The sequence below is a fragment of the Spinacia oleracea genome, chromosome 3, assembly GCF_020520425.1.
Source record: "Spinacia oleracea cultivar Varoflay chromosome 3, BTI_SOV_V1, whole genome shotgun sequence".
Taxonomy (NCBI): Eukaryota; Viridiplantae; Streptophyta; class Magnoliopsida; order Caryophyllales; family Amaranthaceae; genus Spinacia; species Spinacia oleracea.
Window position 1 is genome coordinate 43,346,514 of NC_079489.1, and position 22,495 is coordinate 43,369,008.

The window sequence follows — 22,495 nt, forward strand, 5'->3', positions numbered from 1 at the left end:
AAACAATTAGTTGAACATTCTGTTTCATTAGTGAAGCAGGCAAAGGAATTAGTTACGGTGAAATAATTAGTTAAACATATTGTTCAATATGTTAAGCAGGCAATGTAATTAGATAAGAAGTTGAAACAATTAGTTACACTGAGAAAAGTAATTAGTTAAACATTTTGTTCAATTAGTTGAGCAGGCAAAGAAATTAGAAAAATCTTACCTAAAACATATATCACAAAGGCATGTTTGAAGTCGTCTCCAAACTCATCAGTTTTACTCAAAATAGGACTCCAACTCCGTCAAAGATGGAGCTTGCGCATTGTCTCTCTTATTGTACTTCTCAAACCACCTCTGAATCATATTATGGTTGACATCTCCCTCAACCCTCTTACGGGGTGTCTCCACAACATCGACACCCTTGTCCCACGGTAGGCCAAAAACTTCATAGACATCATAGTCATATAATTGAACAGTTGATTCCGGCCTTCTCCAAACTGGAGCATATGTCCAACACCGATAAAATTTTGCAAAAGCCAGGGAACAAGGGGTTTATTGAGTTCATGAAGATGAGCACACATCAGGCCATCAGAACCAATTTCGGTTATCGCTTTCACTTGATTCTCTTTTTTCTTTATAACAGCGAGGAGATTAATCAGAGCCTCAGGTCAACAACTAAGTTTAAAATCCGTACAAAAAAGAAAATAATTTAAAACAAAGAATATGTTAACTAATAAATGAAACAGATACACTAAATGCTTGAAATACTTAACTAATTGTTTTCACAGTTTAACTAATTACTTTCAAAAGGTAACTGCAGAATTAATATTTTACTAATTGTGTTTTAAGCTTAACTAATTACTTTAATTGCTTAACTAAGTACATGAACCAATTACTTAAGCAGGGAAAGCAATTAGTTCAACAATGAATTAAAATAGTTAAACAATGACATAGATTAGTTAAAGTGGCTAGGATTTATATCTATCCAACTCTACAACATGCATCCCCGTCCTCCTCCATGTATTCCAATTTCACTTTCGGCTTCTTTGGCCTTCTTCTGGATTGAGCAACATCATTCTGTTGACCAACAGCAACATTTTCGTACGGCTTCCCAACACTTTTTTGGAATGTTTTGGGGAATCAGGAACAGTCTCCTAAACTCCTTTCCCAACTGTCTTTGTTGAAGAGACATCAACATAATCAGATGGGTTGTTAACATTTTCGACCGCATTTTTTAAACTGAAACAATACATGAGTGAAGTTAAAACAATTGTAATACGCAAATACAAATGATGAAGGGGTGTTATGAACATAATCAGTATAGATAACCAGAAAACACTAAAACAAATTCAAATACAAAACAATTTCAGTGTGTAACCAATTGCTTTGAATGCTTCACTAACTGGTTAAAATAGTTAACTAATTGGATTGTGCAATTAACTAATTGGTTAAAAAACTAAACTAATTGGTCTGGAAACTTTTAGGTTAAATAAATCACTAATTCGTATTAATACTTAACTGATGAATGTCAATACTCAACTAATAAGAACAAATACGTAATTAATACATGTGTACTGTTAATAATTTCCAGTCTTAATACATACCTGATATTAAAGAAGAATAAAATGGCAGGTATGAAACAGATCAAAACTAAAACTACTGGTGTCATAACTAAATACACAAAATTCCAAACTAAAACAACTGCAGGGTGATAAAATCATACAAAAAAGTAAAACATAAGCAAGTTTATGCAGATGAAAACGCTAAAATCAACGGAAAAGAGCTTAAAAACCTAAAATACAAACTAAATATGAAAGCGAATAAAAACAAGTAGAATCAAAGAAAAAAGAGAAGTTCGATTACAACGAAAACGACGAAAACCTTAAAACAGTAAGAGTACCAAAGGCAAAAACCTAAAATGAACAAAAAGTTTAAGCTAAACCCTAAAAGTAGACCAAAAACCAAAACGAACATTAAATTATGAACAAATTGAACAAAAACAAAGAGAAATGACAAGGAACTTACAATATCTTGACGAAATAGAAGAAGAATCGACAATCACAATTCGCAGCTACAAAACCCTAAAAGAAGACCAAAAACAGTAAGAAAACAAAAATGAACATGAAATTATGAACAAATTGAACAAAAAGAAGAAGAAAAGAGAAGGAACTTACCAAATGTTGAAGAAGAACCGAGAAAATCACAAATCGCACTTACGAAATCCTAGATCGAACAGAAAAGAAAGGCGAAATTAGTACGAAGAAAGCACAAACAAAGAAAAACAAGTAAACATGCGAAAGAACTTACAGAAATTGAACGAAAATGCTGAAAATCAAACGAGAAGAAGGTTTCTCTCCTCAAATGGAAGCAGCTGAAAAGCCAAGCGTTTTCTCTCTCTCTTGGATATGAACAATGATTTTAAAAAAGAAAAAAGAAGTGGGAAAGCAACTTTTATACGCGACCCGGAAAGAAACGGATCGAACCCGCGGGTAAGGTGGTCTGACGTGTTAGGTCGCCTTTTTAAAAAGTTTGTATTAAATATATACGGCCGAAAAAAACAAGTGTATCCCTTAAATAAATACGAATGAAGTACTTAAGAAAAAACATTGTCGTGTAGGGTCTTATTAGATTCGTCACGATAAATATTTTTTAAATATCAAGTTTTTATAATTTTTTCTTATCCATAATTGGAGATATTAATGTTTGAAATCGTGCGTTGTCAAACGTACCTAAATAATTGTGTTATTTAAAAAAGAACGAAGACGTAATTGACAATTTTTTTTACTTCGTATAAGATATTACTCCCTCCGTCCCAAAATTATAGTCATGTTTTCTAAATCGAGCGCCCCAAAATTATAGTTCTGTTTCTAATTTTGCCTACTAAGATCCCCACTTTCTCATGTACTATATTAATTAAAAATGTATTGAAAACCTCACCCATGTACTATATTCCACTTTCTTATGTACTATATTCTCGTTCACATGTACTTTATTCCACTTTTTCAAACAATTCAATTATTATTTGTACTTTATTCCACTTTTTCATGTACTCCCTCCGTCTCTTTTTGTTCTTTACGTTTGGTATTTTCACGCGTTTTAACGATTAATTAATTTGCATATGGATTCCTCAGTTTTTTTTTATTTAAACAAGATAATTTACGTTTATTTATAATGTTTTCACTTTTATCAAAAATCTGATATTGGGAAATGAGAAAATTTTAATGTCCCAATGAAAAAGTGTGATAGAAAATGACCCAATAAATTTAATTGGTTAAAATAATAATTGGACACAAATTTTGATATAATACTAAGTCATTTATGTGATAATATAAAAAGAAATGTAAAGAACATTTTGAAATACCAAAAAGGAAAACGTAACGAACAAAAAGAGACGGAGGGAGTACCATATTTCATTTTTCTTAAAATTCGTGTTTTTAGTCAAACGAGACTATAATTATGGGATAGAGGGAGTAACATATAGTACTGCGTATTGGGGAAACGCCCGCTCGCCCCATCCAACAACTAGGGGTGTTCATTACCGGGTACCCGGCTAAACGAGTACCCGAAAATGCGGGTACCCGGGTAGTGAATTTGTCGGCCCATACCCCGACCCGGGATAACCGGGTACCCGCTAACCGGGTACCCGGTTATCCCGGGTTGGGTCGCAGGGTACCCGTCTCTTTTTTTTTTGAAAAAAAAACCAGTACAATCAGATACAGAGTACTCAAATTATAAAAAAATCCTTCATGTTATAACTGATAAGCTCTACTCATGGTTAAGCCCAACTGGCAACTGCTAGTTCTGAATATAAAATAATAAGATATCCATTTAGATTCTTAATCATTACTCATTAGTTAATTAATGGTATATTTTCACAATTTAAAGAGATGTATAGTTCATTTCTATCATGCCAAAACACAAATTTATCAATAAATAATGTGAAAATTTAAAACACTACTGATTACTACCTTTCCTCATAATTAAATCAACCAAAAGCTGATAAAAACAATATTTAATTTCAAATATATCCCATTAATCAATTATATATGATGGAAACTTGTCGCACATCAGATTTGGTTGCTAAAGACATACAATAAGCCTATTTGGTACCTCGGTGAAGCTAATTTATAACTCAAATAATTTGATAACTGAAATCTTGTTGCTGACTTGCTGGTGCGTGCCGTACAGCAGTGAGAAGGAGAGAGCCAGAGAGCAAAGAGGGGATGAGAGTGTGAGACTGTGAGAAAGGAGAGTTCAAAGTTGTGCGGCTGGAATGTAAATTGAGAGTCCAAAGTCAAAACCCTAGAAAGTAAAAAACGGGATAGCAGACTCTAAAGGCTAAAGCAGTATAACGCACACTTTTTTTTAAAAAGTTTTTTTTATACCGGGTATACGGGTACCCGTTTAACTGAAAGAACGGCCCGTGTCCCGACCCGGTTACCCGGTTAATATTCCGAGTCGGGTACCCGGCCCGTTTAATTTACAAAAAACAGAAAAATACCCACTTTATTTGTATCGGGTCAGCGGGTCAACGGATCAGATAATGTGGGTCGGGTATTTTTGAACACCCCCTACCAACAACCAGTGCCAAGAAAAATGCCTAGAAAAAGTGTACGTGTCAGAATGCAGCTTCATCTTGACTTAAGGTCAACGGAAGAAACACAACCTGAACCAAGTTAAGAAATGAAAAATAGAGAGAGAAACCAAATGAAGCTTGACCATCACGCTTCTTTCAGAAAACTGCCTATAAAAATCATGCTTTTACTCTCTCTCTCCTCCCCTTTCCGCTGCTCCTCCACAAGAAATCCTCTAAACTCCGATGAATGGGAGACCCTAAAGCGCCGTCGTCGCCGTCTGCATTACCGCCTGGTTGCCGATTTTACCCGTCGGAGGAGCAACTCCTCTCCTACTACCTCCGCCGCAAGAACCACCACGATTCGTTACCATTACAATCGTCGTCTTCTAATTCTACTCCTTCAACGTCAAATGCTGATTTCTACGACGCAATTAAGGAGATCAATCTTTACAATTTCAACCCCTTTGAGCTTCCAGAATTGACTTGTTTTAGCTTCGGGTATAGGGGGAGGAAGCGGCATTGGTATTGCTACACAGAGAGGGTTAATGGTGGCATGGAGGAGAGAGAAATTCGAAGGAGGGCTGGGTTTGGTTTTTGGAAGAGGAAAGGTAGGGTTAGGGATGTTATGGGAAATGGCGGTAATGTTATTTTGGGTAGGAGGAAATGCTTCATTTTCTATTTGGAGAAATTGAGTGGTAGAACTGCTGTTAGGACTGATTGGTTTATGTATGAGTATGCCCTGATCGACAGTGTTAAGGTATCTTCTTCAATTTTTTTGGGTTAATTTTATTACTGATTGCATTTGAATTTGGGTAAATTATTTGTTTTAGGTGTAATTCTATGCAATTATGTAAATTTACTTGATTAATTAGGGTTATTTGCGTTTGATTGTAGTTCTGTTGTTTTTCAGTTGATTTTATCTTGGATATAAATACTGTTTAACTGTTAAAACGACTAGGATCAGTGTTAAGACGATCCCGTGTTACCTAATTTGCTAGCCCCCCTCAAATTGCGATCCAAAACTGCAACTTGGATCATGATGGAACACTTTTGGACTAATTAAACATGTTTAGGTTGTGAATTGCATTCTGGTGAAGCGCACAACAAATCAGGATCACTGATTTACCCTCATATTTTAGGGATGCATATTGTTCCTTTCTCAAGCTAGAATTTGGGAGTGAGCGTTAAGATAGAGGTTTAAGTGATTGAATATTTTGAATTATGTTACCGTCAGATTACTATATAGTATATACTATATTGTTGGCTCAAAGTTTGATGTTTGTGTCGTTATTTGGGGACTTGGAAAAGTTATAATCAAGGATAGGCAAGCGAAGCAACTGAGTGTAAATTTAAAGCAAAAGTTGCTGTGATATACTGAAATGCTTTACCAGGCACAAGCCTCACAACAGAGGGAAACGAGGCAGCTTAATGGGTAGCTGTAGTGATTTCAGTGTAGTAGTCAGAAGTGGCACTTGTTCTGTTCTCAAGCATAGCATGTCCCCTGAATTACAGGAAGAGGGGGTTGCCAAGTGTATAGGCAATTCTACTTTTTGAGGTGTTTGAGTCTTTGAGATTCTACCCTAAAGTATTGCCCCATGAATTTCTTCATGTAATATGAAGTCAGGATGATGTACTCCACAATTTCATTATGAAATTGGAGTACGAGGTTAGGGAGTCCTTCACCACTGTTCTTAACTGAAAGCTATAGTTGCAAGATAAGATACCCTTCTTTTTTTTTAAAATTTTAAAATTTGAGTTATTAACTTCAAATGCATTATCCATTGTTTTCAACCATGTAATTTTTCTTTTGAGTCGTTTAATACCCATATTGTTTTCAGGTAAGTTTTGTCATTGACATTCATGAATTCAATAGTTTTTTTAATCCAGAAAAGAAATGTTGAACTTCTTCATTTCTCACATGACCCTTTTTTATGTATCCATGTTGCATATAAATTCTAAATCAATGCACAAATTTTCATTCATACACACAGACACACACATTATAGAGCCTAACACGTATACAAACTAGTTTCCTTTATTTAGTATCTCTTTGTCCCTCTTACTCTAAGAATCTGGAGCTAGGTTTACCCTCTTACACATCATGAGCTGCAAATTTCAGTTCCAAGCTACTTTTTGAGCCCTTTTCTTATGCGATGAATCTCTTCATTATGTAACAGTTGGCCGAGAGTGATACCTGCTTATCTGATGCTGCCGTTTTGTGAATTGGAGACGCAACTCCCAGGCCATCAGTTTCAGTAAACTATGGGATCAGTCATTCAGTCCAACATCTTCCCGGAAACATTGTAATGCGGTGCCAAATACTCTATACAACATGTGTTGCTTCAATTTGTAGCACAAAATCTCATCTCATATAGGGTGTCTAGTTGCTTGTATAACCCTCCAACCTTGAGTTGTTCTTCGATCGAAAATCATATTTTATTTTTATACTTCCTCCGTATTTAATTAAAAGATACACTTTCCATAATCGGCCGTATTTAATTAAAAGATACACTTCCTATTTTTGGCATGTCATGGTCTCCACTTCCAATTATATTAAACTTTCTCTCCCTCTTGTGGTCCCCACGCTTACTCACATCCTTTTTTTACTACAATAAATAATTCACTCATTATTATTTTCTTACAATAAATAATAACTCAATACTCCACTTTTATTTTATTTTAAACTAAGCATTTTCACGAGCTGATGGTCAACTGTATCTTTTAATTAAATACTCCACTTTTATCTTATTCAATTCACCCTCCTAAAACTATGTGCCGGTCAAACTGTATCTTTTAATTAAATACGGATGGAGTATAAAACTACAACTTTTTCCATATCTAATTTTGAGACCTTATCATTTGGCACATAAACTAAGCATTTTCACGAGCTGATGGTCAAACAAAGATGACAGAACGATTTGAAGGGCTTCCAGAAGACGTAGTTTTTAGAAGAGCGTTCAATTATTGTAAAGGCCCCTTTAGGATAAGTGTCATGCTCTGGATATGTTAATTTCCTTAATAAACTATTGTTTTTTTGTTGTAAAACATATGTTTGTGTCTAATCTTTAGTTGTTTATGTGGATGATGTGGGTGGCAAGTTGATATCTTATTGAAGAAAGAGTAATCAATCGGAATAACAACCCATGTTGGATTTTAATTCAATACTTTGGCGCAAATTTTCAACAAGCTTTCTAGTATGTTTGAAATGTTCACGAAGAAATAATGCCTCCTTCCCTTGTGGACTCTGAACACACTTCATACTAGGTGAAATGTTATCGCCCTAATTTCTTTTGGTGCAAGTGTGTAACCCATAAGAAGATAGAAAGAAGAAAAGTAATAAAATTTTTGCTATTGAACTTAGGAAAGATGGAGAGTCTGAGGAAAAAAGCAAAAGAAAAATATATTAAGCACAACTTTAAAATATACTTTATATAGTAATGTTATGAGATGGTAGCATTTGGCATTTCTGTAGTAATGTTATGAGATGGTAGCATTTGGCATCAAATAAAGTTGCATTCTGGGGTATAAGTTGAGAATGGAAATAATATCAGAATATATCAGAGGTGGTACATACATTAGGTTCAAATCGTTGTAATGCTCTTAGTTCAAGGGAAGTAGTTAACTATAGCCTTTTAGTCCAAATATGACATAAAGCATGCTGGATTTTTTAGGGGTCATCTTCACTAGGTTATTGACTTTATTCATTGGTATCTTGGTTTAAAATGGTTCTTATATTATTAGCATTCAGATTTTTTTTATGTGTATATTACATTATTATGTAATATAGCGTTGGATAGAAGGGTGGCAAAGTGATAGAATTGCAAGGGGTAGGGGAAGACCTAAGAAAACTTGGAGGAAGGTGATTGAACACGATATGAGCTTTCTTGGGATTGAGGAAAATATGGCTTTGGATAGGACAGAGTGGAGGGAGAGAATATACATTGATGACTTCAGTTGAGTGTGGTACAGAAGACTAGAGTGAAAGAGAAGTATGGAGTGAGGTTTTAGTTCATTTATGGTCAAGTAAATTTGTGACGGGTTTGACTTTACACCCTGAATTAATAAAAATAATTTAAACATTATAAGGCTTGTGGACTTGGAAGCCAGATCTTAGGGCTGTTTCATAACTATATCCACTGAACCAGAATGAGTGTCTTTACATTTTTCATTTGAGTTTCATGTTTTCAGGAAGAAGGTAGCTATAATCTTAGTTTAAAAAAGCGCGCCCAAGGCGCGCCTTGGCGCAAGGCTCACCTAGGCTCAGCCTTCGGCGCCTTGAGCTCTCCAGGCTCACTGATGTCAACCAGGCGCGCGCCTTCGTGCGCCTATGTGCGCCTTAGGTAAGGCGCAAGGCGCAACGCCTTGTGCGCCTTCAGTCGTCAGGTGCGGTAGGATGACGTGGATCTTTTATTTACATTTTTTTTCTTTTTTAATGATATAAACACACCCCATGTGACCTATCAACGGTCATATCTTTACAACCTTAGCTTTTTGGGTAGTGAAAGTAGCATAATATGAGTTAATTTTCATATTTCCAGCTTGTAATTACCGTGGAAGGTTCTAATTCTAGCACTCCATCGACGGGATCACGCAATGCTTATGAACCGGCAAGAAAATATGGCACTCCAATAGAAATACGTTGTTTTGAGTATAAATTGTGTTAATTTTTTTCTATACCGAATTTTATGGTTTATTAGAAAATTATGTGCCGAACCCAAATCATTTTGGGACTAAGGCTTTGTTGGTGTTGTTGTATTAGAAAATTATGTGCGCCTTGTATCCAAAAGGCGCGCGCCTGTGCCTTGCGCCTAGGCTCCATGACCCTTGTGCGCCTTATTAAACTAAGGCTATAATTAACAAATATGAAAAGTTAACAGTTTGTTTTCCTTTTTCATGGGGATCGAATTTGAAATGGTTAGGTTAACAAACATTTAATAAGCTCAGCACCTGAGGAGATTTTTGGACTTGTTATGAAAGGTTCTCAGAGAAGTCCTTGTTTCAAGTTGCAACGTACAGTTCAAAATGAGGTGAATTTTTGGAGCATGTGGTCAGTATATATTGACCAGTTAATCATTTTTAAGACTTAAGAAATTCTTAATGTGTATCTGCCACTTGTGGTAAACTTAAGGGATATTCAGGTTATGCTTGGAAATGCTATGATTCAATAGAAAGTTTTGAGGTTTAGCGTCAATAATTTTCGATGTGTAGTTAGAACTCTTTATTTAGTAAAGAGGCATAGGCGAAAATTGTATTTTGGCACAAGGAATCAAGGATATCAGATCTTCTTGGCAGAACTATGTCCTAACTCCTAACACTTCAAATAAGTGTGGTTTCAAGGAAATATCTTTAAGAATTTATTATTTGAATTTTTTTCATACATGTCTGTTGATTTGTTCATGTGTATTTAATTTGTTATCTTTGTCCATTTCTGATGGAGCCATATATTCATTTTCTTCTGGCTTTGTGATATAATGGATTACATCAAAATGGTTCTCAAAACCTTTTCAGTTCCCTTTCCATGAATTAGAAGATGGTCGTCCCATTATCGCTTATTGGTCAATTGGAAACAACCTCTCTGCATTTGCAGGGTAAGGTTGCGTACGCCCGATACCCCCTAACCCCGCTTGTTGTTGGGACTTGGGAGCCTTTTTGAAGGCACTGAGTACCGATAATGGGGACATGTGTGTTAATAGCTTCTTGCTTTCTCGCTCTCCTCTCTTTTAGCCCTTTATCTTTAGAAAGGTTGACTTTCTTTTTAGGTGATCAATGTTGTATTTTGACTTTCTTCTTTCGTAATTATTATTTATGCTTTTTTGTTTTGGTTGGGATTTAATTGTTGTGAACTGATTTTTTCCATCAACTTAGTCCTTCAATGTTGTGACCTCTGATCACCAGCTTCTTACTTACTGTATACCTTCTCATTTTGCTGTTTGTTTTGATGGGTGGATTTGGTTAGGAGGGGTTGTGGAGAGTTGAGTGATTGACTATGTGAGGTCTTACTGTTAAAATTGTGCTACCTTAGTCATTTCACATATTTTGCAGGCCTCGTTTGTTGTGTAATTTCACATATTTTGCAGGCCTCGTTTGTTGTGTGCCGAGTATTTGTCAAATCACGTGCTCCAAAAAGCATTTCGGAGCATGCTTTAAGTTCGTGTGCTGAAGCAAGTATTACAACTGTACGTCATATTGGTATTCAACACGATGGAAGCACTCTATCTGCTCTGGACGGAGATAAAGCTCATGGATGCTACTATCTTAATGGTAAGATTGCGGGTCAACCAACAGATTTGATTGAAGAGACAGAGCTCAACATTCCGGTGAATTTTCTTTCCCTTGAGTGCAATTACATAGCCTATTTATCAAGTTGGTAAATAACACATTGTCAAAAAAAAAAAAAATGGTAAATAACATTTATTTTGGAATGTTCTGATCTTTATGATGCTCTTTTTTCCTGTGAAGTTTTTAATTTGTCTTTTGCTATGAGATACTTTTTCAATATAGTATCATCAGAAGACGGTAGGATCTAGGTGCGCATACCAGATTCTCTTGTTATTATAGTTTTTTGTAGGAGTCCATGTAATTACTATTGACTTAGAAAAAAAGTGAGCCAGAACAATCAGTGATATGTTGAACAGCGTCTTAGTAAAGTACTCCCTCTGTTCCTTCAAGTTTGTTGAAGTTTTTTTTTTTTATCGTTTTCATCCTGAAAAATGACAATTCGAGGTTAGCAATTGGATAAAAAAGAGTCAGAATTGTAAATACATGAAATAGACATTCAATTGAGGCCCAAGATTTTCTCCTTCACCCCCCCTCACCAAGTATAAATGACAAGAAATAGGTGAACTTCCTTATTTCAATCCAGTTTAAGAACATAAGAACTGCAATGTAAGATTATTCTTTGAATCTCTCCCTAATTTTTTAAGTGATAAACTTCTGAAAGGGTTAGTACTTAGACATGTTCTTTCAAACTTGCATCTCCCCTTTATTTTACCATAATTTATGTTTTCTGTCTCTCTTCTCAAGTCAAATTAGAACTGTTGTACTACTGAAACAACTTAGATTAAAATGATTGTCAATTTCAAGGGTTCATATTGGATCATCATTTTTTTCTTTTCTCACGTGTATTTCCGTGTAAACTTGCTGAAGAACACCTGAACACTGAGGGTAAACAGCTTGTCACTCTCTTCACTTCTAACAAATCTTAGTTCCAAAATTGGTCTTTTTTGTGTTTCCCCCTATTTGCTTGTTTGTTGCTGGGGTTAGCCTCTATTATCCGAGATGTCAATGGTTCAATTTACTGTATTTGGTTTATCTGATAAACAAACAGACTCTAACTTTTGATAGACTGAAGTTTATTATTTTATTTTATTTTAAAAATGCCTCTCTTATATTGTCTCTTGGTTATGGGGAATATTGCAGAATAAAGTAAGGATCGAGGTAGAGTGACTAATGAAGGGAAAGATTAAAAGGAATGACTGGGATGATTTTGGAGAAATCTGCAATTCAGCAATATGATATTTGAATTTAGTTAATGCTTGAAACAACGTTTAATCTTATAATCATTCACCTTAATTAGATTTGCAGATTAAAACATTTACTTAGTGCTCTAGCTTGTAACAATAGTTAAAGCCTAAATGATTGTCCAAAAATTACTAACTGACCCAAACAAGTAAATAATAGTACAACTATTTGAACAAGTTAATTTTCAGAAAACTAAAACCGATATATTGAATATGTTAATTCTACTGAGTAACACTGTGAGTCGTAAAGGAAAATAGTTGATCTTTAAAGACGCGGGAATATGGCTTAGAGAATTATTTCTTTTCCATAAGCTTGGCATAGCAGACTACCATTTATTTTCTCTCTTTCGCTAATGCCATGGGCAGCTGTTGAATCTTTATTTTTTCTCTGCAAAGACATATATAGTGATGAGCCTATGACGGTACTCTCACCACTCACATTGATATTTTCTGAGAGGGCTGTGCCGCTGTGGTTAGGTTATCAATTTTCATAGCTTTCGTTGTCCCTCAACACAGTATATCCGGTTACTTGCTACTTTTTCAGTGGTATAATTAGGGGTAAGAGGGCGTAAGAGGGTAGTGGGGCCCAATGGCATACCTATCGTATCCACCAAAGATGGGACGTAAGAGGGCAGTGGGGCCCGATGGCATACCTATCAACGTCTGGAGATGCTTGGGGGAGAGAGTTGTATGGTTAACATCTTTGGGGAAGTAATAAGATGCCAGTAGAGTGGAGGAAAAGTACTACCAAACCCTTGTACCAGAATAAAGATGATGTCCAGGATTGTTCCAACTATCGAGGAGTCAAACTAATGAGTCATACTATGAAACTTTGAGAGCGTATTATTGAGCAAAGATTAAGGAGAACTGTGAAGATTTCAGAAAACCAGTTTGGATTTATGCCTGGGAGATCGATTATCGAGGCCATCCATCTTATAAGGAAACTAGTGGAGAATTATTGAGATAAGAAGAAGGATTTACATATGGTTTTCATTGATTTGGAGAAAGCGTATAATAAGGTACCGAGAGAAATTCTTTGGTGGGCATTAAGTAGGAAAGGAATTCCGAGGAAGTATATTGATATCATCAAGGACATGTATGAGGGAGTTAGCACGAGTGTGCGTACTAGTGTTGGTAAGATCGAAGAATTCCCCATTACTATTGGAGTGCATCAAGGTTCCGCACTTGGCCCGTTTCTTTTTGCTATAGTCATGGACGAATTGACAAGGTCAAATCAAGATGGTATACTACTATACTCTGGTGCATGATGTTTGCAGATGATATTGTGTTGATTGATGAAACCAAAGGAGTGGAAAGTAAGTTGGAGTTATGGAGACAAACTTTGGAATCTCGGAATTTTAGGCCGAGTAGAAACAAGACGGACTATATGGAGTGTAAGTTTAGTGGAGTCCAAGACAGAGAGATAGGGGCAATTACCTTAGATGGGAAAATTGTCCAAAGTTCTGAAATGTACCGATATTTAGGATCTATTATCCAAAAGGATGGGGAATTGGATGACGACGTGGCTCATGGAATCAAAGCAGGTTGGTTAAAGTAGAAAAGTGCCACGGGGTTCTTATGTGATCCAGGCATGCCCCAAAGATTGAAGGGAAAATTCTACTGTACGACAATTTGACCGGCGTTGTACGGCACGGAATGCTGGGAAGTGAAACATTGCCACGTGCATAAGATGAATGTGGCGGAGATGCGCATGCTACGTTGGATGTGTGGGCATACAAGAAATGATCGTTTGAGGAATGAGATTATTATGAAGAAAGTAGGGGTTGCACCGATTGAGTTTAAGATGATTGAAAATCGTTTAAGATGGTTTGTGCATGTAAGCAGAATATTAAGTGATGCCTCGGCTAGGAGGCTAGAAAGGTGGCAAAGTGATAGAATTGCAAGGGGTAGGGGAAGACCTAAGAAAACTTGGAGGAAGGTGATTGAGCACGATATGAGTTTCTTTGGGATTGAGGAGAATATGGTGTTGGATAGGACAGAGTGGAGGGAGAAAATATATGTTGATGAATTCATTTGACTTACAAATCTTCCACTTCTTAATTTTATTTTATTTTAAAAAAAATGCTATATCGAAAGGTGTTTATTTTATTTTATTTATTTTTATTATCCCTTATAATATTTTAAACTAAAATAAAATTTCGAATGCTATTTTAAACTTTTTTTTTATCCCTTATAATTTCTTTTTTAATATATATATATATATATATATATATATATATATATATATATATATATATATATAGGGGAGGGATCCAGTGAGAACACCTCCTTATGTAAGAACACTTCTTATGGTGAGAACACTTTTACACTCTCTATGTTCTATATTTGTTCAACAATGTTCTAAATTTTTAAATTAATGTTCTAAATTTATTCAACCATGTTCTAAACTTATTTAACCATATTCTAAATTGGTTCAGCCATGTTCTAAATTTATTCAAACATGTTTTAATTTTATTCAACCATGTTCTAAATTTTTAACCTCATGTTCTAGATTAATTCAAACATGTTCTAAAATTATTCAACCATGTTCTAAATTTTTAACCTCATGTTCTAGATTAATTCAAGCATGTTCTAAAATTATTCAATCATATTCTAAATTTGTAAGCTCATGCTCTAAAATTATTCAACCATGTTCTAAATTTGTAAGCTCATATTCTAAATTTATTTAAGCATGTTCTAAATTTATTCAAACATGTTCTAAATTTATCAAAACATGTTCTAAATTTATTGAACGATGTTCTAAATTTTCAAACTCATGTTCTAAATTTATTCAACCATGTTCTAAACTTATTCAACCATGTTTTAAACTTATTTAACCATGTTCTAAATTTGTAAGCTCATGTTCTAAAATTATTCAACCATGTTCTAAGTTTGTAAGCTCATGTTCTAAATTTATTCAAGCATGTTCTAAATTTATTCAACGATGTTCTAAATTTGTTCAACCATGTTCTAAATTTGTTCAACCATGTTCTAAATTTGTAAGCTCATGTTCTAAATTTATTCTAACATGTTCTAAATTTATTCAAGCATGTTCTAAATTTATTCAAGCATGTTCTAAATTTATTATATGCTTTACTAGCACAATAAAAGCGATATAAGTTAATTATCAAGAGGTTCAATCAAATTATAATGCGAATTGAAAAAGTAAATTAACCACATAAATCACTAAAATAAGTTATTGAAATTACAAAATTGATAACTAAAATCAAAATTCGGAATAATACATTTGAAACAAATCTAAGAAGATATTACAAAATTAAAATCAACCAAAATCTTTAAAATCTGTTCTCCTGGATTAATTCGGTCCATCTCTACCGTCGCCTCTTAGTCTCTCTCCACCAGAAATCACAAGCACATCACCACAACCACAGATATATTTCGCAGCCACCAAATTGAACTCGATTTTAATTTTTGCGATTGAAATTGATTTCGAATTGAGAAATCGAAGAAATGAGAATTGCTGGATTGAAATTACCTATTGAAATTGCCGATTGAAATTGATTTTGAATCGAAAAATATGAATTGCTCGCGTCGATCAGAGGAACGAGGAGGAAAATCGTCTGATGTTGGTGGTGGCTACGAGCGGCGGCGAGCGAAATCGATTGAAATCAATTTCGATTTCTGAATCTTACCGAATTTGCCGATCAAATTGATTTTAGAATCGCATACGATTGAAATCGATTTCGATTTCGAACACCAGCGAATCACCATCAATCATTCGCAATTTGATTCGCTACACAACCACCTCCACCACCATTTTTGGTACGATTCTGGTTCGGCGGCGGCGAGAGGCGATTGTATTGTTGCGAGCATCGGCGGCGATTGAATTGATGCGACCGGCGGCGATTGAATTGCTGCGAACGGCGACGGCAAAAGGCGAGCAGTGGAGGAGGCAAGAGGCGAGCAACGACATCGGATAGAGAAGAAGCGGCGGGGAGAGGGCAGCGGAAATGGCCGGATGTTGGTAGCTACGAGCATGAATCGCCGGGAAAATTTGGGGCAAAAATCACCCGCCGGTGAAGAGAGAAGAGAGAGAAAGTTGTGAGGAATGGAGGAGAGAGAGAGGGAATTGAGGAGAGAGAGAGGAATCTGGAAAAAAATAGCGTGAATGATTTATTAAATTAGGGTATTTGTTTATAAAAATTACGAAAATGCCATTATAGAAAGTGTTCTCACCGTAAGGAAGTGTTCTCACGAGAGCCTTCCTCTATATATATATATATATATATATATATATATATATATATATATATATATATTCCTCATATCTTACTTTCATTAATTCCACTTTCTTCCTCTTCATTGTTTATTCTTTTAACTTCCCGTTCCTTTTTGGTTTGTTCTGGTCACAATGATGATCTCCTATGACGATTCATGTTAGCCGACCCCAAAATGACTAAGGCTTTGTTGTTGTTGTTGATATTTCTTCACTTGCTTGTGCTCTATATGATGTGAATAAGCTTTTAATCATTAGGTGTTTAGACTTTTGCTTACCTTAGGAAACTTAGTTTTTATTTTTACATAGGCTTAATTTGCATAAATTAAAAAGAGTTTACATAATAAACTAACTACTACTAAAACAAACTAAAGTACTGGGGTTATTAGAAACCCTTGCACGCCAAACTAGCACCGAATTGCAAAAACTTTCTAGATAGCATGTTCTTCGTCTGCCGACCCTTGATTGTTGCCATGACTTTGTTTACAATGCCTTACATAGGACAGCTTGCCAAAGCCATGCTTGCTATTGATCTCTTTATCGAAGATTGAATTGCAGTAGGATTGGTAAACAATGAGAGATTCTTCTGAAACCAAAGAAAACAGCAGAAGAGAGGTGATACCACGAGTTGGATGCAAACAACCTCTGATTTTCTCACAAGCACAAAGGAGTCACTAAAAGTGACTCGGTAAGCATGCTATGGACCCCCGAAAGGGAAGTAACGTTCAAAAAAATAAAGATTTTTGAAAGCAATGAGAATCATTCTCATCACTAACCTAAAATGAGGATTATCAACAGACATCCTCATTGACCAATTAACAAGCCAAACCCGAGAACATAAAACCCCCCTTCCAAACACATCTCCTTTCCATAATACAAACACCAAACCATTTCCTCTAAGACTCGTAACAAAGGAAATTGACTCCTCCTTAAACCACAACATCATACCTCCTCCAAAAAACCACTCTTTGGAGGGTCGGGGAGTACCAATTCTCATAATCTCCCTATACCAAATGACAACTCCCACCCTACAATTCCAACAACCTTCCAACATTGTATATCCACATAGAACATCCAATTAATCCTTGCACTATCAAAAACCAAAGCAACAACATTTCACAAGCAACCTCATATGGGATCATTTCGACATTAAAGAAAACTAACCATACTATCCACAATATTACTACCATCACCAACCTAATCAAATTAAAAAACTAAAACAGAATAAACACACAAAAATTAACACCAACACACCCAAGTCCCAACGAAAGGAAGAAGAAAAAAGAACAGGCCGCAAAAACGAATTGAAACCCAAATTCTTAAGGAAACACAATTGGGTAAAACTAATACCCTAACGGCCTAACCTAATCTTTTACCTTTATCGTCAAGATCGGGGTTTCCGAAACCGCAAGACGGCGGTGGCTAGGAAAGTTTTAGTATCGATCACCAAATCCCCTACCAAATCAGATTAATCAACCCTAAGCTAACACAGCCTAATCCAAATTTGAAACCCTAACCATGAATTTACCTTTACCGGCGTTTTTATCGACGGCGGCGTCCGGGAAAGCTTTGGAAATAGGCCTCTCAAAGTTGAAGATGTCAGATGTGAGTTGAATCTTCCTAACGAATGCAAAAACGAGAGTGAAATTGGCTTCACCAGATAACCTACGAACGATCCGACAAGAAGAGGATCTAAACAAGAGGAGTTTGAAGCTCCTTGAAAGAAAACTTACTCCATCTTCATCGGAAAACGACTAACCTTTGATTGACGATGAAAACAAGGAAAGAAATATAACAGACCACGACTCGCCTGCGACCTTTCGCGCGCAAGGGCTGCACGGGCCACCAGCTAGCCACCTTATGGCGCGGCGGCGCTAGGGTTTCTGGATGTGTTTTGGGTTTCTTAAGGATTCTTAGTGTTATTGGTGTTGGACATATGCAAGTCCTTGTCTCTTAAAGGTTAATTAGACATTAAGCAAAATTTCGGGTGAATGCATTGAGGTAATTATTCAGTCCATAAACCAACATGGAAATGGCCCACTTACTTTTGAAATCATAATAGAGATGAGAGAGGGAAAGTGAAGCAAAACTAGAATAAGTTCTTCATTCAGCCAAGTAACAATAACACAAACATAAGCCTTGTATAGGCATAACAAAAACTATCTTACTAGGGAAGCATAATCCTATGACTAAGTTAGTGGCTTAAATGCATAAACCAACTAAATCAATTAACAATAAACTAATCATGTCGCTTAAACTAAGGACCTGATATGATTTTTCTTAGTCAAACGGACTGCACAAAACCTGGGTGTTAATTTAGACCTAAACTAAACTAAACAATTGGATCAAACAATAAACCAAACTAGAAACACTAGTATGGGCAATTTAACATCTCACCTGCTCTCGTAAGTTTTATCATGAAACTCAAAACACTAATCTCAATCACTTTGTGTTAATAATAAAATCCCTTTATATAGGCAATATAAGAATTTTAAATTACGTAGGAAACAAACACCTAATTATTATAAGAATCCTAATAAAAATACAATACATCTGTTTGTTTACGCGTAAACTCCATTTCGTAAGGGACTAGCCAAACTGTGTAGGACTCCTATTAAAGCTTTTAAAAGATATGACTATAACAGGACTAGGATTAAGCTTAGAAGACTCCTTGTACACCAATGATTCTTTTCCGTCATACAACTCTTTAAGTTCGAACCATGCGGTTGACTTTGAATCTTGACTAGCCTACTCAAATCCAGGTCAGGACCACTAATCCATTTCGTGTGAGAAGTTTAGGCAAAAATTCTAAGAAAGACCATAATTTTGTTAAATCAAATCTAGACCCCACTTTATGATGCAAATTACAGCAAAAGCCTTCAGGCTTTTGTTATTTGGAAGAAGTTGCTGTGGTTTGAAGAATCCCTTCTTTTCCCAACTTGATAAAACCCTAGTTTTAAATTGTGTGTGTGAAAAGATGGTAATGTCAGGAGTTATCATAACATCCATCTTTTTGCAATAATATCTCACTACAGGGTGTGAACTGATGTTAATGTGAAAAGTGACTGGTAAATCCTATGAGAGATTTCGAGGAGAATTTACAGGTAGCTGTGCTGCTTATGTATGCTTGGATGATAGTAAACCCTATGAGAGAAGGTCTTTAAAATGATACGAGCGATGAAAATTAGTGGTTTCTGATTCTGAAAATCGGGTTCGAGATTTATGATCACCATGACAAAGGTGTTAAAGGTGTTAGGAACTTGGGAAGTGAAGTATGGTTGAGTTGTCTGACTCAGATCATTGTTGTTTTAGAGCAGTGTTGAAAGAAAAATAATGAAGGATGTTGAAAGATGGGATGACTTGGCGAGAGGAAGTTTAGATAAAGATTGTAGTGTTAAGAGAAGTATGAGGAAAAGGAGTGTCGTGAAATAATCCCTTCTGGTGAAAAGGGAGGAATGTCCAATGTTGCACTAACAAAAACAAGATTTTGATGTGAAGAGTTTTCCTTATACAGTATTTCATTCACCGTAAAACTCTATTGGAATAAATGAGGGTGCATCATAGAGAGATAAATTAGCAGGTAAAATGGCCAAACGACTGGAAGTTGATTTTCTGGCTGAAAACAGGTTCTTGGTGCTAATTCACAAACTTTTGGTCTTACAATATGTTGCTCAACAAAAAAAATCACAGAAGGTACTTTCTTGCAAAGTTGAGGTTTTTTTTTAAAGGTATGGACAAAAGTCCCTTTGGTATTCACATGCTTGATTGCAGTTGCTTTGTCTATCAAGTACCATACATTTATATAAGGTTTTTGGGAATTTTATGTGAAGAATTTGAAGTTGCTGGGTGCTTGAACATCAGGCTAAAAAAACTAGATTCAAGTCACAACACAAGTATATCTGAGTGTTTACAAGTCATTTGAGGATTGTAATAGAGAAGGGAAATTTTGAGATCCAATTGTCCTCCTTTCAGTCTTCACTGCCTCCTTTGTGCTTCCTGCTCTTCTGTTATAATTAACATGTTTCCTATGAGATTCAGCTTGCTAGGTTTTCGTTCAATTTTATTGGGTTGAAGTAAGTATGTCTACACGAGTTTTTGTCTAGACTTGAATACCCCTCCCAAAATTGAATTGGACGTGTTGACTTTGATTAAGTATTTTCTTTTCCATTTTCAATTTATACTATAGTTTCCATTTCTTTGAAATCTTGTTTTTTCTATATATGTTTTAATAGGTGAAATTACCAGATCATGTTGACAGTGCTGACTTGTTGGTCAACTCTTTGACTCCTCGGCATTTAGTATCTATCCTAGAAGGAGATTTTATAGAGTTGGATGATCTTCTCTGACAAGGCTGCAATATTGGATTATACGAGATGAAACAAGTCATCACACTAGTAAATTTTGTTCAAGGAAATTGAAAGTGTTGATTTTCAAATTTCAACCCTTCACATTATGCTGCTACTTGAATTTCAAACATTTGAGATTGGTATAGTCCGCATTGATGAACTCCATCGTGGTATTGCGGAATTCAACCCCTGTAAACAACAGTATAGAGTTGGTACTATGTCCAAATTATCTAGGGAACATTATTATCAAAAGCCAAGTCCGACAATGTTGTGGCAGGATGTGGCTACCTGTTAAAGGTGAGTCTCTATAACTGGCTTGTGACTTTCCAGTTCAAGTTAATATTGCAACTCATTTCCATCTTCTATGTGCAGATTTTCTCTATTCCCTTTGACAGGAATCATGGCACATGCTAATCGGGGTATTACTCCCAAATTTCCAATTGTGGAGGATCTTTCCTTGACGAAGCTTCTCATTCGTCAATGTACACTTTAGTTAAATTTGTACTAGCTGCAGGTGGAAATGCTTTTGAAAGTGATATTTAAATTAAGCTTGGATGGAATTCACTTGTAAAATTCAGCTTTCCAGTCTTAGTTGCCTATGAGTTTATTGTTTTAAGTGGCTTTGCTTGTAAGGCTCCAGTTGTGTGTTGGTTCTTCCTAGAATTATGGCAATAGCTCTTCGCTGGAATTTATCACAAATGCATTCTAGAGTAAATTAATTTCTTTCTATTACTTACTGTATTTGACAGTTCAGTTTTTGATCATTTGGAACCTCGCCAGCTACTCTCCAATTTTATGCGGACTTAAAGTCTACCCAGTCTTCCTTTTCCACCTTTTTTGTGTAACCAGGTCAGTTTCTTCTTAATTGACTTCAAGTGTGCTGATAAGCTCTAATAAGGCCGTATTTAGTTCACCTTATTACAAGATATTATTATTTATTCAGATCAGATATAATAATTTAGATTAAATAATGGACAAATTGTTTTTTATCACCTACAAAAATCTAAAAATTATGTTTTACCTAAAAAATTTAAACTTGCATTTTACCACCTAAAAAAATAAATAAAAACTTATTTTTTTACCACCTTAAAGCGAAAAACAGATGAAACATTTATGTATGACTATCTAATTTAATTTCCCTTTAATTTTTTACACTCACGGTGTGATTTTGTTTAACTCTTTCATTATTCTCTCTTAAATAAACAATATATCCTTAAATAATTATGAATATTATTATTATGGATATTATTATTATGGATATTATTATTATGATTATGATGTATCTGCTAACAAAGTCAATCAAAGTACAAAAAAATTAGTGGGAAACCGAGATACAATTTGGGCTCCCACTGCTCTATCTATATGTCTATCCTGGTGAAGATATAAGCAGCAACACGAGCCCCAATGTCTTGAGTCTTAGAGAACTCCTGAACTCGCTTCTGCAACGCAACAACATCCATATCTAGAAAAAGAGAAAGGAAGAAAATCATAGTCAATTCCCCGACAACTTGCTTCGTACTTGACCCGCTTCCGATTAGCCGCATCATTCACAACCCGTCCCGGAACAAAGTCAGACAACCCAGATTGTGTCAAAGGAGAAGATCCCTCCAGGTCAAGACAGACATCACGACGCCTTCTCCCAAGAGTAGAGCAACACGTCCGCAGGTCGGAGAGCTTCGTCATTCCCTCCAGTCAGACCAATATCAACCTCTTTCCTTGTCGAAATCCCAGACCGATAACAAATATTAACAAGGGTATCCCGAGCAACATTATGCCGATGCTTAATACCCACAATGCCAGCACACGACACCGCATGGTCATCGAAGATATC

The 22,495-nt window shown here is 35.7% G+C and overlaps 1 protein-coding gene and 1 long non-coding RNA gene across 3 annotated transcripts; one reads left to right on the forward strand and one right to left on the reverse strand.

The window, feature by feature from the left end:
* Window positions 1-711: 711 nt before the first annotated feature.
* Window positions 712-4,322, reverse strand: LOC110778050 (uncharacterized). The gene is made up of 4 exons (XR_002530659.2): window positions 4,096-4,322; window positions 2,160-2,208; window positions 2,011-2,066; window positions 712-1,224 (listed from the first exon to the last, which is right to left on the reverse strand). It is a non-coding gene; the product is annotated as an uncharacterized lncRNA (long non-coding RNA).
* A 360-nt stretch (window positions 4,323-4,682) lies between these two features.
* On the forward strand, window positions 4,683-21,396 carry LOC110778048 (NAC transcription factor 29). Of its 2 annotated transcripts, none has more exons than XM_021982607.2 (4): window positions 4,683-5,318; window positions 10,639-10,822; window positions 20,551-20,961; window positions 21,037-21,396. In XM_021982607.2, exons 1-3 carry the CDS (start codon window positions 4,809-4,811, stop codon window positions 20,571-20,573), a joined length of 717 nt encoding a protein of 238 aa, XP_021838299.1. In that variant the 5' UTR covers window positions 4,683-4,808; the 3' UTR covers window positions 20,574-20,961; window positions 21,037-21,396. The 2 variants fall into 2 exon arrangements, with proteins under 2 accessions (XP_021838299.1, XP_021838298.1); XM_021982606.2 differs by having other exon boundaries at window positions 4,684-5,318; window positions 10,639-10,878.
* Window positions 21,397-22,495: the final 1,099 nt, after the last annotated feature.

Coding starts and splice junctions, on each gene's coding strand:
- LOC110778048 (XM_021982606.2), top strand. CDS start 4,809: ATGGGAGACCCTAAAGCGCCGTCGTCGCCGTCTGCATTACCGCCTGGT. Junction 5,319..10,638: donor CCCTGATCGACAGTGTTAAG/GTATCTTCTTCA, acceptor CATATTTTGCAG/GCCTCGTTTGTTGTGTGCCG. Junction 10,879..20,550: donor AGACAGAGCTCAACATTCCG/GTGAATTTTCTT, acceptor ATGTTTTAATAG/GTGAAATTACCAGATCATGT.